The sequence below is a fragment of the Ambystoma mexicanum genome, chromosome 2q, assembly GCF_040938575.1.
Source record: "Ambystoma mexicanum isolate Mex_15411 chromosome 2q, UKY_AmexF1_1, whole genome shotgun sequence".
NCBI lineage: Eukaryota > Metazoa > Chordata > Amphibia > Caudata > Ambystomatidae > Ambystoma > Ambystoma mexicanum.
Genome location: NC_090924.1, coordinates 1482531322 through 1482548276, shown reverse-complemented (window position 1 = coordinate 1482548276; position 16955 = coordinate 1482531322). Strand labels below are relative to the sequence as shown.

At 46.5% G+C, this 16955-nt stretch overlaps 1 protein-coding gene across 1 annotated transcript in view; it reads right to left on the bottom strand.

Annotated features, from left to right (window-relative positions):
- Nucleotides 1-16955, bottom strand: part of LOC138570303 (zinc finger protein 354C-like) — a 471916-nt gene that overhangs the window by 269914 nt on the left and 185047 nt on the right. The window contains exon 5 of the mRNA XM_069649079.1: nucleotides 20-142. Coding sequence (XP_069505180.1) covers nucleotides 20-142 — 123 coding nt within the window. The remainder of the gene's footprint in view (nucleotides 1-19; nucleotides 143-16955) is intronic.

Here is a 16955-nt window from a genome sequence, read left to right as displayed (position 1 = left end):
ATGAAGGCTACGGACATACCTGTGATGGGCATCATGACGCTTCCCCTGTCCTGGGGCTTCGAAGACCTCACCAGACAGGGCTCCTCACTTTCTTTAATTCTGAAGAATATGTCAGGACTCTGGGGACTGGGAAGGTCATGGCCTGCTTTAAATGAAAGGAAATTGATGTTTCAAGATTACTCTTCCACCAGACTCTTTCAACTACACAATGCACAACTGTACAAATCATTTACCTCTATCCTATGTTGATTGCATATTCTGTATGTATTATGTTCTATAGGCAAGACAAGCCGGACGTAAAAAGGTATCAGGATAGAGAATGGGGGGATCTATCTACATTCCAGAAGAATCAGACATGCATAAAACGAATGCATTTACACAAACAATAAAGTATACAAAATTAAACAGAGTACTACTACGGCCAAATCTTAAAAACAATCTTCACAGTTGAATAGATATTCAAATATTAAAAATGTTAGCAAGTACATACAGCCAGCACCTTACTAGTCCCAGGCATGACTGACCAGCTCTGGGTGCGCTAGCACAGCCATCCATCGGCCCCACATCAGCCATCTTTTCTGGGGGTGTGGTACCTCCTTCTTCCCTTAGTCCCCATCACCAATCACCTCTAGTGGCCCAGGTGTCTCTATTTCTTGGGCCCCATGAGTGCTGGATGATATGGACCAAAAGTCATATCTCAATATTTTCGGGCTGAATTGCTATATACAATATATATCTCTATATTGTTTTTATGGGTTAAATGCCCAGTTGTAAGCCACCAACAACATGTGAGATGTCACAAATACCTTTATACGACATTGATCAAAATAAAGTGCAAATACAGGGTTCTTCTTCCTGTTTGAGAATTCATAAAGTTGTGTAAATCTCAAAATGTAAATAAAAATTGTAGTACATGAAAATATGTATATATCTGGATGTTAACGATATTGCCTGATCCTATGTCGATTTTGAAAATATATATAGAAATATCTCCAAAACCCAATATATATCACCCAGCATAAGGCTCATCATTAATCATCCCTGGGAAAGTGGTGATCACTATCTTGAGCCGTATCACTCATTATCTCTGGTGACAAAGCATCTCAATCACTCTAGCCGCATCACTCATTATCTTTGGTGACACAGCATCTCAATCACTCTAGCCATATCACTGATTATCTCTGGTGACACAGCATATCAATCACTCTGGCCACATCACTGATTATCTCTGATGACACAGCATCTCAATCACTCTGGCCATATCACTGATTATCTCTGGTGACACAGCATCTCAATCACTCTAGTTGTATCACTGATTATCTCTGGTGACATAACATCTCAATCACTCTAGCCACATCACTGATTATCTCTGGTGACACAGCATCTCAATCACTCTAGCCACATCACTGATTATCTCTGATGACACAGCAACTCAATCACTCTGGCCATATCACTGATTATCTCTGGTGAAACAGCATCTCAATCACTCTAGTTGTATCACTGATTATCTCTGGTGACACAACATCTCAATCACTCTAGCCACATCACTGATTATCTCTGGTGACACAGCATCTCAATCACTCTAGCCACATCACTGATTATCTCTGGTACACAGCATCTCAATAACTCTGGCCATATGACTGATTATGTTAAGACTATAAACTACGGTATGAATAAGCAACTGTTTACCAACTCGCTCACCTTGACAAGTCGAAGAATCCAATATGGAAGAGGCAAATGCGGCTGTGAAGATTCCCCTGAGGCAATCCTGCCCCCCCCCCGACCTGGAAATAGAATTACCAGGGGAGAGGACAGGACTGCCAGGGAAACCCTCTAATGAGTCTCGAGGTTCAGGCAGGTGTGGAGTGAAGATGTTCCTGAGGTGCGGTAGAAAACTGATGTCCTCTGGGAGGCTTCCTCTGGATGCACGAAAGGAAGACAAGAAGAGAGTTAGAATGGAAATGAGAGTTGGATGTTTAGTAAAGGGCGGAAGGAGGATCCTCTCACTGTTAATATAGTCTAGAAAGGCTTAGACTTGACGAGATGGGTACTCAAAAGGTTGCAGGTAAGTAACAGGAACTCTATAAGAACAGACAGGTAAGTACTTTGATCGAAACAAAGAACGGGGGGTTCAAAGGAAACAGGGTTTACCCTCGCAGGTTTCTGGGAGGAAATGAAAGCCGGAGAGACTTCTCTCGAATCGGCTGGATAATGTTGGATAAACTGGACTGGTCTGCACTCACAAGGAACGGGGGCTGAGTAGAGCAAATGTAGAAAAGGACTGAGAGACAAAGACTCAGAAGAGTAAGAACAATTAGCATGGAATTTTCTGCAAATAGGCAAGAAAAGCGATGGCGAACTCACAGAGCGTCCGTAGCAGAAGCGATGCGAAGATCCGTAGGCTTTGAGTCCGGAAATAGGGTCACGTGAGCGTTCTGTGGCGTCTCGCAGGGACGTGGGAAGACTGAACCGCTGCTGTCCGCTCGAAGGTCTCTATGGGCGTCCATCTTGGAACTGCTCCTCCAAAGGATACCACTCAAGCGGGTACGTGTACCGTATAACAGGGTACGTGCCCATAGTGACCATTTACGGCCATGTGTAACAGTATACCCCCTTCTGCTGGGGGGCACCCCCGGTTTACCCGGGTGAAGAGACGAAAAAACTGGCGCACCAGCCTAGGTGCATGAACACCAGAGGCTGGTTCCAATGTCCTTTCCGCCGGGGAATAGCCCTTCCAGTCATCAAAAACTGTAATCTGCCTCGTCGATAACAAGAGTCACAAATATCGGCGACCTCAAATTCTGGACCACAGTCCGTAAGGACAGGAGGTGGAGGAACACCTCTGTTCCGGTGAAATTTGTGACCGTCATTTATTTATTTGTTTACAATTCAATGAAATGAATTTTTACAAACAGTTGAGAGCGACAGCAACCCTTAATGAGATGCGCCGCGAGCTTTCATGTAGTTATGTCAGATTCCTGGTGAGAATAGGATTACCTCTTCCAGGTCAATGTAATGTTTAGATGGAGTTGGTTGGGCTCAAGCGGACGTAAAGGGCCGAATGCGTAAAAGATACCAGAGGAAGCTTAGTCTCCCTGATTACCATTATGGTGATAAAGTGGTGGCTTTGGAGGTATTGCTCTCGTTCGTGGTTTGTGAACTGGAACTGATCATTTCAAAGGCAGACTCCAGGATTTTGACAGTCGCGATTGTCCATCTGGTTTTTTCTCCCGACATTAACCTGTTCCACCACATAAGTTCTTCTTCCTCTCCGAAAGATGTGTGTTCGCAGACCAGTGTCGATAGGTAGGTGGCTCGAATTTTTCTCACCATAGGACATCTGAGTAAAAGATGTTTAATTGATTCTGTCGTAGTGGGATTGTGGCAAAGGCGACAGATAGTGTCAGTTGAACTGGATCTGATTGCTAAAATTTCTCTCGTCAGCAGGAGGTTGAAACGAGCTCGCATGAAGAATTTTCTTAGCTGTTGACTTGGGAACTTCGAGCAGTATGGGATAGGTACGTTGAGTCTGTTAAAGGTGGGTGGGAGATTCATGGTCAGTTTGTTTGTTTGAGCTTTCGATAGAGTCAGGATCCAATCAAGTTCCTTTAACTTTCTTTTAACTCTTTCCGGATTGTGCTTCAGATCTTCGACTGAGCATGCTATGTCTGATAGCTTTCCTTTTAAGTTATCTGACCATGCGGTTAAGTTCGTTGTTCGCTGCTTTGCGATTTCATCAGCTACGATTCTGTAGATTGATGGACTGTCTGGTATTAAGGTATTTCTGAAGAGAGTGAAAGCGTGTAGCATCACCGTTGTTTCTAGCGACTGTAGGCCCAAGTCTCGTCTGATGAGGTCCATCGAGATGGAATTTGGTAGACCTAGAGCTGATTTCCAGATTAAGCTTTCTAATCGGCGCCAGATGCTGTTTGGTATGGTCAAAGTTGCTCCCATACCGTATGTGAGTGTGGGCACCACTTTTCCTTTATAAAATTCGATCGCTGGTTTGAGTGAAAATTTGCCAAATCTGTTGTTAACTGTTTTCATCTGGGCTGCAAGATTGCGCGCTTTGTCCCACAAGGCTTGTTGCATCGTGGCCTCCCTAGCTGAATGGTCGATGTGTACCCCTAGGTACTTAATGCTGGTAACCACCTCGATAGGAATTGAGTCCATAGTCCATGTGAAATGTGGATTGATCTTTTTTCCACCTTTTCCAATTATCACGATTTTTGATTTCTCTTTGTTGATTTTCATGTTGTTTTCTCCCATGTATAGAGTCAAGTTGGATAGTTGGCGTTGAAGTCCGATCTGAGTTTGATCTAATAGAATTAGATCGTCGGCATACATGAGACGTGATATGTGCTCGTTACCCAGCTTCGGTGGTGCCATCTTGATGCCCGCTTCTGTATCTTTCATGTCACCTAAAAAGGTGATGAATAGTTGGGGGGCCAACGGGCAGCCTTGTTTGACCCCTCTCTCTACGAATATCTCTCTTGACAGGAGACCTTGGTTGTTTAGTCGGATTCTTAGTTTGGTGTTGGTGTGGAGAGCCATCACTGGGTCTAGTATTTCGGGAGGGCAATGCCATTTTTCCAGTTTGACCCAGAGCTTTTGCCTGTCGACTCTGTCAAAGGCCTGGGACAGATCAACAAAGGCCAAAAAGAGAGTTGGTGCGCCCTGTTTGACCCTAGCTTTTAAGATGTTGAGAAGAAGAATATTGGCAGACGTGCTCCCCCCTTTTAGGAAACCCAGTTGAAAGGGGTCATACGCCGGTGATTGATTTGCCCAGATCCTGAAGTGGCTCAGGAGCAAGGAGGCGAATATCTTTCCAATTATGTCCAGAAGAGCAATTGGACGATAGTTTTCTGGATCTTCTCTGTTCCCTCGTTTGAAAATCGGGACGACCACCGCGTTTGTCCACGAGGGCGGGATGGTCCGAGTCCTGGCGCATTGAGTGAAAATAGCGCTGATCAAGATTGACCATTGCTCAGGATTTTGTTTAAGATCAATATTGGAAAGGCCATCGGGTCCTGGTGCTCTTGATTTTTTCAATTTGAGAATGATCTCCTTTATATCATCTTTGGAAGATAGATTAATCCAGGTCTGCGAAGTTCTTCTGTTTTGGGCTGGCGCGATATGGGCCGAGGATTCAAACAGGTTACCGAAATGGTTGACCCACCGGGTTTCGGACACTGTATTGGCCATGTGCACGGGTATTTTATTATCAGATTTCCTGATGAGAGCCCAAAAGTCTCCAGACTTTTTTGAGCTTAGGACCTGGAGCATTTCTTCTGCATCTCTTTGGAACATTTCGTGTCGGTGGAATCTAAGCCATGCTTTGTATCTGTTAGTTTCCAACCTCCATCTGTTCCAAATGTTTGGCGAGTTATCGTTTTTTGCTTGCCTCTTTAGTTTTCTCAGTAGTCTTTTCTTTTCTGCGACCTTTATGTCAAATGAATGAAGATTTATTTTCTTTTGTAGGCTGATTCCTGATTTTAGCTTCTGATGTTGTAGAAGAAATGGCAAGTAATCTGGATTTTGATTCGAGGTTTCTTTACTCCCAAAGCGCATTATGTATTCGTTAGTTATTCTTTCCAGATTTATCTTGGTCAGATGGACACGTGTTTGTTGATTATTCGATGCAATTTGATAAGAATAATGATCGTTTTTCGAGCTTTGTGTCTTCCATTTGATTTCCAGTAGGTTATGATCGCTCTCTTTGGTCTGGATCACTGAATAGTCTACAATGCGATCCACCAGACTGTGTGACACAAAGAAATAATCGATGTTAGCCCTGGATTTACCCCGTTCCCAGGTGGGGGTGCCGATCTTCCAGGAGTTGAGCCGCGAAACGTCGTGAAAATTGCGCGATTTCATCAGTGACAGCCATGCGCGTCCTCTTTTTTCGGCTGGGGTTTTGTGCGATGAAACCAGATGTTCACGCTTGTCGTTGCAGTTTGCGTTTAGATCGCCACATAGTATTATGTGGGAATCTGGAGCCTCTGATATGATGTCATCAATTGTGTTAGCAACTTGGGTGCAGAAGACTTCAGTGGAACTTTGCGCCGGGTTCCAATAGACCGTAATAAGTACCAAGGTTTCTCTTGCAGTTGGGTTTGACTGATCACTCACTTCTTCCCATTCAGTTTGTATGGCTAAAATGTCACGCAACGTCTTCAGTGTTTTCATTAGGGAGATTCCCGATCTAGCTTTTACTGCAATTAATAGGCCAGAGGACGGACGGCCCAGGATGCCTTTTGACGCAGGGGAGAACGCTATTTCGAAACCGTCAAGCAGTGGTTTCTCCACCAGCCAGTGCTCTTGGAGGCATACTATGTCGTATGCCCCCAGGTTTAGATTTGCCGGGTGTGCCAGGTGTGAATGCCCTCTGGTGTTCCAAGAAGCCATCGAGATCAAATTGGGCAGGTTCTTTGGATTGGTATCGTTGGATGCGGATAAGATCGGCCGATGGCTGCTTTCTAATTGCTATGTCTCATTATGCCTTATGAGCGAACTTTTTAGCCACGACCATAGGCCTTTTTGACGGTTGTCTTCTCCGAGCTTTTTCTCGTAGGTTGTTTTCGTGATGTTTCGGACTTCCCGGCGTTCGTTAGTGGGTCGTTTTGTTTCCAAGTAGCATTGCGTATCTGCCTCGTGGCGTACCGTTTTCCGACCGGAGCGCGACTCGCTTCTGGGCCGTGCGTGTGGGGCATAGCTTCTCTCGCCACTGATCCAACGACTCTGTTTACCGTCGTTGTCTTTTACTAATTTCCTGTTGAAACGATTGGTCCGGCTAACTTCTTGGGGGCGTATCTTAACTTGTTCACTCAATCTGCCTTCGTTTGTCTTTTCGTACCGTGCCGTCTTTATTTCTGTTAAGGTAAGACCAGCTTTCTTTAGTTCCGAGTATGCCGCTTCTGGCATCACTTTTAATGAGGACGTGAAGATATGTATGTAACTCTTTGCTTTTTGGTCACGATGATATGGTTCAATTAATGGAAAGTCATCCGATTTCAGATGATCAAGGCATCTGATCTTACGCAGGGTGTTGAGAACCATTTTCCTGTTCAGGATCATGAATTTCGACTGACTTGAGGTCTGTTCTATTTTAAATACTCTGACTTCTCTCTTGGAATTTTTTCCATTTCGTGAGCTCTCCAGATTTCGGGGAGTCGGATTTGACCTGGGTTCATCTTTTGGTGGTGGTCGAGGGGAAACGTCGGTATCTCCCTTAGAAGGTTTGTTTTGGAGCTTTGGTGTCTCGGACCAAGATAACTTCGAGCGCCTCAGGGCGGTGGCCCCCTGCCTTTGCACCCCTCCGCATTTTGCGTCAGTTTTCCCTTCAGGGATGGTTGTCGGTGGACGCACCAGGTCACTTTTTTGAGGCTCGGGACTCATGTTTACAGCATCATTGCCTTCCGGAACTTCGTATATCGAGAGATCCATTAGAGGGCTCGCTTTAACAAATTCCTCTATGGTTCTAGGCGATTTTGGGGATTGTGCATGTAAGGCCAGAGTCTCAATGGCGTCGTGGTTTGCGTTTGCGGAGCTACTAGGTGGTTTTGTTCTCTCGGCTTCTGTCGTCAACCGTGTATTTACATAGGCTAGGTCTTTTTTGACGGTAGGTCGGTTGCCATTTGGAGTCACGTTGGAGGGCTGCAGGTCCGCCTTTTTCTTTGTGGTTGCCCTTGTCTGCTTATTCAATGTTTTAGTTTCTCGTCCTTCGTTTGAGATGGTATAGGGGCAATTGGTGCGAGTTAGTTCAGGCTGACCTGCATCAGGTGTTGGCGTTGTTTGTGAGGCGGTTTCTTGTAGTATTCTTGCCAGCATTTCCGGCCCTTTTCTTGCTGATTGATTCTTTGCTAGGTTTAGGTGGGTCCTTTCCTGTTCTTCCCATCTCTTGTTATGCCTTTCTTCAAGCGCAGTAATGAAACCTTCCAGGAAATCCATCTTGGATTGCAATCTGCATAGAATGGCCGTGTTGTCCTTAGACACGTCATTTAGTGATTCGTATAATTTGCAGAATGGTGCAAGGGCTATGGTCAAAGCTGACATGATCGTCGTCAAATCTTGTTTTTTCGTTGGAGACGGTCTTTGAGTATCCATCAAAATTTCACTATGTCTTCTGTGTTTTACCGGGGTGTTCTGGACAGCCCGGCTAGAGTTTAGCTCAGCAGGTGTATAGGAAGGGTTGCCACTTAATGGTTCGCTTAGTCTGGATTCCTCCTCTTCGCGATCTTGCTCTTGGGACGGAGACTTAAGCTCCAACGAGGTATGTTCTCTGACCTGCTTAGTAAAATGACCTCTGTTTTGCAGCAATTGGGTGTAGTTTTTTGCCCGTAATTGGCCACTCGTAATGGGTGGATGGATTATTTTGGACTTATTGGAACTTGTTCTTTCCGTTTCCTTTCCTTCGATTTGGTAAGGCTCTTTCGGTTGACTTTTATCGGTCACACTTGTGACGTTTTCATGGAGTTTCCAGTTTCTGCTCATCCCGTCACATGTAGATCGAATGGGTGACGGCTCCTGAATTGTTTGGGACGGGGAGGCTTCAGAGCCAGTTGCACCCCCCCTTTGAGGAGTATGTAGGTTGTGGAGGTCGCCGGTAAGGCCGGTAAGGTCGATGGAAATGGTAGGATTCTGTCCATCAATTTGGACCGTTTTTAGGGAACTAACATCTTTAATCGTTAAGTTGGCTTTGCATTGAGTGTTGTCGGAATCACTATTTGACGGACTGGGTGTCTCGAGGTCTGGTTTGGTTGATTCCTTGTTTACACTTTGTATATGGTGTTCCTGCCCTGTTGAGGTTCGTCTGGATTTAAAAGCTGGCAGGGAGCCTTCGATCACCTCTAGAATCTCTGCATCTGTGATTTCATCGTCTGTTTCCATTTTTCGTTTTGGTTGTTGCTTCCTAAAGTACATGTGGAATGCGTTTGACTTCGCATCTGGTGGGATCTTATCTTGTGTCTCCGCCCCATTATTTTGTTGTCCCGTGTTGAATTTGGTAGGGTTTTTTCCGATTCTCTTTTTTTGTTTCTGTACTGTGGGACTTACTTCCGAGTTTTTGGGGTTGTCTAATCTCTGTGTCTGAATCTTTTTCCTTTTTAGGGGTTTTATGTACTTCCTTTTAATGCTGCCTTGTTTATGGGACTTTAATGACTCTGATGGCTCTATCTGACCTGAAAGATTCAGGTCCGGGCCATCACCGTTGACGTTAGTTAGGTTTGTAGGAGATTCGACTAAACGAAACGAACTGTTCGCATTAGTTGTTGCGTTGTCTGCGGCTGGTCGTTTCGTGACTCGGGCAAAGGTACTGATTGTGTCCCAACTCAGATTAGGTTTTCCTGCAGGTAGGGCGTCTGAGGCTGCCCTTTTATGCGGTGTTGTGTTGATTTGAGAACAGGCAGGCGTCGTGTGGTCTAGAGGCTGCTCTTCATCTGTTCTTGTGTAGGGACCCCCATCTGTAATGATTCGAGGGTAAAGGCACGTTGCCGGCGGGGGGCTCTCGGACTCCGCAACTGCCTGGATCTGTACGGCAGGACCTCCGATATCAGGGCATGGGGGCAGAGCAAGGTCTGATGGGGCACATCCTTCGGTGTCTCTCGTAGGGAAACCTCTAGCCAGAGCAGAGCTCTGGTCCATTGTTTTATTTTTGGTTGAGATCGTCCTCGGCGGTGAAGTTGCTTGTGGGGCGGAGGCCGGTCTCTGGAGGGATAGCTTTTGTCCGTCCGCCAGATGAGTTGCGCCCACACTCCTCTGGCCGGTATCACCGCCGTTCATTACGCCTTTTTTAATGCTGCCAGCCACCACCAGGGGAGAGAGCTTTGTCAGGGTCAGGTCTCCTTGGGGTAAGCCCTTTGCCTTGCTACGCAAGGTTCTGTGTGGTTCGGTGAGGCTTGGATTAACGCCCCCCCCCGTGCAGGTCCCTACCTCTAGGGGTTGCTGCGCCATGTCGGATTTAAAAGTAAAGCAAATTGGCAATGTCTATGGCTTACCGGGTGGCGCGTCTGTTTTCTCCGGTACTGGTTGATAGTTTGAGGACGCTGGATTGCAGTTCTGCGCGTCCACACAGAGTCAAAACGCCAAAGACCGCAGGGAGACGCCGGAGGAACGCCAGGGAACACAGGAAACACTCGCCACACTCCGCTACGCTCCGCTCCGCGTAGCTGGGCGTTATGTAGACGGGCTCCTCCTCTTCCTTCTCGCTTCACGCTTGCTCCACGCTGCCTGCATGCGCCTCTTAATTTGCAGCCTAGCAACCACGTCACGTGATCAATGCATGAACAAACTCTTCCAGTCCGTATCGCGGTTTTGCCTCTGTTCCGGTGAAATCGATCTCGCACAACCAATTTGATCTGAGACAGATGAAACACAGAATGCATACGAGACCAGGAGGTAGGCAAAGCCAATTTGACCGCCACTGCACCCACCATGGACAACACCTTAAACGGTCCAAAGTATTTTGGTGAGAGTTTTGATGGGACAAGGCGGTGAGGAAGGAAGCGGGATGCCAACCAAACAGAGTCACCGATGGTAAGTGTCGGGGCTAATCGACGATGAAGATCGGCGGATTGTTTAGCACGGTCTTGAGCCGCCAGAAGAGATTGTTTAGCCATTTTCTGCCCTTCCTGAATGTCGGCAATAAGGCTATCCACTCCCGGGCAGCTGGAAGTAGAAGTCGAAACAGTAGGAACAAAAGAGGGATGATAGCCATAAGAACAATGAAAGGGACTGGTCCGGAGAGCAGAATGGTAAGAATTATTGTAGGCGAATTCAGCGAATGGAAGCAATTCCACCCAATTATCCTGAGCTGCTGATACAAAGCATCGTAGATATCCTTCTAGGGTCCGATTCAAATGTTCCGTTTGCCCATTGGTTTGGAGATGGTATCCTGAGGTGAGGGCACGTTTGACCCCTAGGACTTGACATATCTTTTGCCAAAAGAGAGAGGTATATTGAGGACCCCGATCTGAAACGATGGTATCTGGTAGACCGTGATGAGAGAAAATTTTATCTACTCCTTGGATGGGAGTAACAAAGGCCTTGGTTATGTGAGGAAAACCGTGTCTCTTTGCCTAATCGTGATCCAAAAACATACCTGCTGCACCGCAGTCAATCAACGCAGGAATGCCGGGTAGTAAATGCTCAGATAATATCATAGATAAAGATACTACCACCATCGTCTAATTATTTGTGGCTTTGTCTAGAGTCATATTGGTTTGACATGCGGAAGGAGGATTCTGTCTCCCTACCGTTCTTCCCCTAACGGTAGGGTCTTGGAGTTTCCCGACTTGGTGTTAGTACTGCGACGTGGGGGCACCAAATGACAATCCTTCAATACATGAGAGGAGGACCCACAGTACATACATGATCCGAGTGTCTTTCTCCTTTCCCTCTCGGTCGTTGATAACGGTCCTCTTATGTTCCCTATTTGCATAGGTTCTTCATTTTGAGGGAGAGTTTTATTCCCTGTAGAGGAAAAATCACTATGTGATCGTAGTCCCTTGCCCTTTCTTCTTTCGTAGGAACGTTCATGCATCCTATAGTCTATCTGCATAGTTAGAGCGATCCTATCAGCCAAGTTGGCTGGGCGGGGCACTTTAGAGAGCTCATCCTTAAGTTCTTCTGTTAATTCTCTACGAAAAAGGGTAAGAAGTCCGTCATCCGGCCAACCCAATTCCGAGGACAATTGTTTGAATTGGGTGATGTACCCTAGTAAATCCTTATTCCCCTGTTTAAGATCAAGGAGTCTTTCTTGTGTGGCAACTGTTATTTTCTTCCTGCCAAACATAGACTTAAGGCTATTAGTGAAGGCTGGGTAAGAGTCAAGAATCACATTGTTAGAGGTGACTAAAGGAGTGGCCCAAGCTAAAGCAGGGCCCGAAAGATGAGAAATCACATAGCCCACTTTGTCTTTGTAGGGAAAAAGCGTGATTTAAAGGTGAACTGTACAGTACAACTATCGAGGAATTCCTTAAGTTTATAAGGATCACCATCATACATGATTGTGTGTAAGGAAGATGGGGGAGTGTCTGAAAAAGCCCTGGTGACTTGCTGTCGCAGTTGAGCGTTATCTTGTTTCAAAGATTGCACCTCTAACGACATGGCTTGCATGGCCGCCATCAATTGCTGCATTTGTTGTTCCATGAGGATACTGACTGTCAATATTTTGGGCGTCGCTTACTGTTAAGACTATAAACTACGGTATGAATAAGCAACTGTTTACCAACTCACTCACCTTGACAAGTCGAAGAATCAAATATGGAAGAGGCAAATGCGGCTGTGAAGATTCCCCTGAGGCAATCCTGGCTCCCCCGACCTGGAAATAGAATTACCAGGGGAGAGGACAGGACCGCCAGGGAAACCCTCTAATGGGAAGAAAACCCTGGACGAGTCTGGAGTGTCGAGGTTCAGGCGGGTGTGGAGTGAAGATGTTCCTGAGGTGCGGTAGAAAACTGATGTCCTCTGGGAGGCTTCCTCTGGATGCACGAAAGGAAGACAAGGAGAGAGTTAGAATGGAAATGAGAATTGGATGTTTAGTAAAGGGCGGAAGGAGGATCCTCTCACCGTTAATATAGTCTAGAAAGGCTTAGACTTGACGAGATGGGTACTCGAAAGGTTTGCAGGTAAGTAACAGGAACTCTATAAGAACAGACAGGTAAGTACTTTGATCGAAACAAAGAACGGGGGGTTCAAAGGAAACAGGGCTTACCCTCGCGGATTTCTGGGAGGAAATGAAAGCCGGAGAGACTTCTCTCGAATCGGCTGGATAATGTTGGATAAGCTGGACTGGTCTGCACTCACAAGGAACGGGGGCTGAGTAGAGCAACTGTAGAAAAGGACTGAGAGACAAAGAATCAGAAGAGTAAGAAAGATTAGCATGGAATTTTCTGCAAATTAGCAAGAAAAGCGATGGCAAACTCACGGAGCGTCAGTAGCAGAAGCGACGCGAAGATTCGTAGGCTTCGAGTCCAGAAATAGGGTAATAGGGTCACATGAGCGTTCTGCGGCGTCTCGCAGGGATGTGGGAAGACTGAACCGCTGCTGTCCGCTCGAAGGTCTCTATGGGCGTCCATCTTCGAACTGCTCCTCCAAAGGATACCACTCAAGCGGGTACGTGTGCCGTATAACCGGGTACGTGCCCATAGTGACCATTTACGGCCATGTGTAACAGATTATCTCTGGTGACACAGCATCTCAATCACTCTAGATGCATAACTGATTATCTCTGGTGACACAGCATCTCAATCACTCTGGCCATATCACTGATTATCTCTGGTGACATAGCATCTCAATCACTCTCGCCATATAACTGATTATCTCTGCTGACACAGCATCTCAATCCCTATAGCCACATCACTAATTATCTCTGGTGACACAGCATCTCAATCACTCTAGCCATATCACTGATTATCTCTGGTGACAAGGCATCTCAATCACTCTAGCTGTTTCATTGATTATCTCTGGTGACAGAGCATCTCAATCACTCTTGCTGCATCAGTGATTATCTCTCGTGACACGGCATCTCAATCACTCTAGCTGCATCACTGATTATCTCTGGTGACACAGCACCTCAATCACTATGGCCATATCACTGATTATCTCTGTTGACATAGCATCTCAATCACTGTAGCCATATAACTGATTATCTCTGCTGACACAGCATCTCAATCCCTCTAGCCACATCACTAATTATTTCTGGTGACACAGCATCTCAATCACTCTAGCCATATCACTGATTATCTCTGGTGACAAGGCATCTCAATCACTCTAGCTGTATCACTCATTATCTCTGGCGACACAGCATCTCAATCACTCTAGCTGCATCACTGATTATCTCTCGTGACACAGCATCTCAATCACTCTGGATATATCACTGATTATCTCTGGTGACACAGCATCTCAATCACTCTAGCCATATCATGGATTATCTCTGCTGACACAGCATCTCAATCACTCTAGCCACATCACTAATTATTTCTGGTGACACATCGTCTCAATCATTCTGGCCATATCACTGATTATCTCTGGTGACACAGCATCTCAATCATTCTAGCCACATCACTGATAATCTCTGGTGACACGACATCTCAATCACTCTAGATGCATCACTGATTATCTCTGGTGACACAGCATCTCAATAACTCTGGCCATATCACTGATTATCTCTGGTGACACAGCACCTCAATCATTCTAGCCACAACACTGATAATCTCTGGTGACACGACATCTCAATCACTCTAGATGCATCACTAATTATCTCTGGTGACACAGCATCTCAATATCTCTGGCCACATCACTAATTATCTCTGGTGACACAGCATCTCAATCACTCTAGCCATATCACTGATTATCTCTAGTGACACAGCATCTCAATCACTCTAGCCACATCACTGATTATCTCTGGTGACACAGCATCTCAATCACTCTAGATGCATAACTGATTATCTCTGGTGACACAGCATCTCAATCACTCTGGCCATATCACTGATTATCTCTGGTGACATAGCATCTCAATCACTCTAGCCATATAACTGATTATCTCTGCTGACACAGCATCTCAATCCCTCTAGCCACATCACTAATTATCTCTGGTGACACAGCATCTCAATCACTCTAGCCATATCACTGATTATCTCTGGTGACAAGGCATCTCAATCACTCTAGCTGCATCACTGATTATCTCTGGTGACACAGCACCTCAATCACTCTGGCCATATCACTGATTATCTCTGGTGACATAGCATCTCAATCACTGTAGCCATATAACTGATTATCTCTGCTGACACAGCATCTCAATCCCTCTAGCCACATCACTAATTATTTCTGGTGACACAGCATCTCAATCACTCTAGCCATATCACTGATTATCTCTGGTGACAAGGCATCTCAATCACTCTAGCTGTATCACTCATTATCTCTGGTGACACAGCATCTCAATCACTCTAGCTGCATCACTCATTATCTCTCGTGACACAGCATCTCAATCACTCGGGATATATCACTGATTATCTCTGGTGACACAGCATCTCAATCACTCTAGCCATATCATGGATTATCTCTGCTGACACAGCATCTCAATCACTCTAGCCACATCACTAATTATCTCTGGTGACACAGCACCTCAATCACTCTGGCCATATCACTGATTATCTCTGGTGACATAGCATCTCAATCACTGTAGCCATATAACTGATTATCTCTGCTGACACAGCATCTCAATCCCTCTAGCCACATCACTAATTATTTCTGGTGACACAGCATCTCAATCACTCTAGCCATATCACTGATTATCTCTGGTGACAAGGCATCTCAATCACTCTAGCTGTATCACTCATTATCTCTGGTGACACAGCATCTCAATCACTCTAGCTGCATCACTGATTATCTCTCGTGACACAGCATCTCAATCACTCGGGATATATCACTGATTATCTCTGGTGACACAGCATCTCAATCACTCTAGCCATATCATGGATTATCTCTGCTGACACAGCATCTCAATCACTCTAGCCACATCACTAATTATTTCTGGTGACACATCATCTCAATCACTCTGGCCATATCACTGATTATCTCTGGTGACACAGCATCTCAATCACTCTGGCCATATTACTGATTATCTCTGATGACACAGCATCTCAATCACTCTAGCCACATCACTGATTATCTCTGGTGACACAGCATCTCAATCACTTTAGCCACATCACTGATTATCTCTGGTGCCACAGCATCTCAATCACTCTGCCATATTACTGATTATCTCTAGTGACACAGCATCTCAATCACTCTGGCTATATCACTGATTATCTCATCTGACACAGCATCTAAATCACTCTAGCCACATCACTGAGTATCTCTTCTGACACAGCATCTCAATCACTCTAGCCGTATCACTGATTATCTCATCTGACACAGCATCTAAATCACTCTAGCCACATCACTGATTATCTCTTCTGACACAGCATCTCAATCACTCTAGCCGTATCACCGATTATCTCTGGTGGCACAGCATCTCAATCACTCTAGCCACATCACTGATTATCTCTGGTGACACAGCATCTCAATCACTCTGGCCATATTACTGATTATCTCTGGTGACACAGCATCTCAATCACTCTGGCCACATCACTGATTATCTCTGGTGACACAGCATCTCAATCACTCTAGCCACATCACTGATTATCTCTGGTGCCACAGCATCTCAATCACTCTGGCCATAGAGGTGGCGCTGTTGAGCAGTCCAAGATGGCTGCTTAGTCTTCTAGCTCCGTGTGGCTCTGCCTGAAATCCGCCATCAACTGCGGTTCCTTTTGCCTTTACAGAGTGATATTTGGTGGAGCTGACCTCACATCCCTCCGGTCTGCTTTGCTGCAGTCCCGGCCCGAATCGGCCCCAGGAAGCTTACAAACGGGACCCCTGGGCCAGCTGACTGTTGGTGTGCCAGGCCTCAGCTGGCGTCCGGCTCACGCCTCCCCCTCCCTGCCCTCCTTCATCCGTGGCGGGTGGCGACCGCGGTGCGCGGTATCTGTGTGCCCGTCCCCCCCTGGGGGCTCCAGCTGCTCGGCCGCGTCTGAACACCTGAGGCGGGTCTTCAGCATCGGAGGCGGCGGCTCCCCCGGAGTGTGCCATCGTGCGGGGGGCTGCCGCGGGGGCCTGCACCGGAGCACGCCCCCTCCTCTCCCCCTGCGGTCGGTGCTGGAGCGCTCGACCCAACACGGCGGCTGGGCAGGAGCCTAGCTGCCCTTAGAACACGCGGCCCGCTCTCCTGGGCTGAGGGGAGACCCCGCGGGGGCCTGCGCTGGAGCGCACCCCCCACTTCTCCCCCGGCAATCAGCGCCGGAGCGCTCATCACACGCACGGCGGCTGGGCAGGAGCCCGGTTGCCTTACAACACATGGCCCACTCTGCTGGACCTGCGCCGGAGTGCACCCCCCACTTCTCATCCTGCATTCA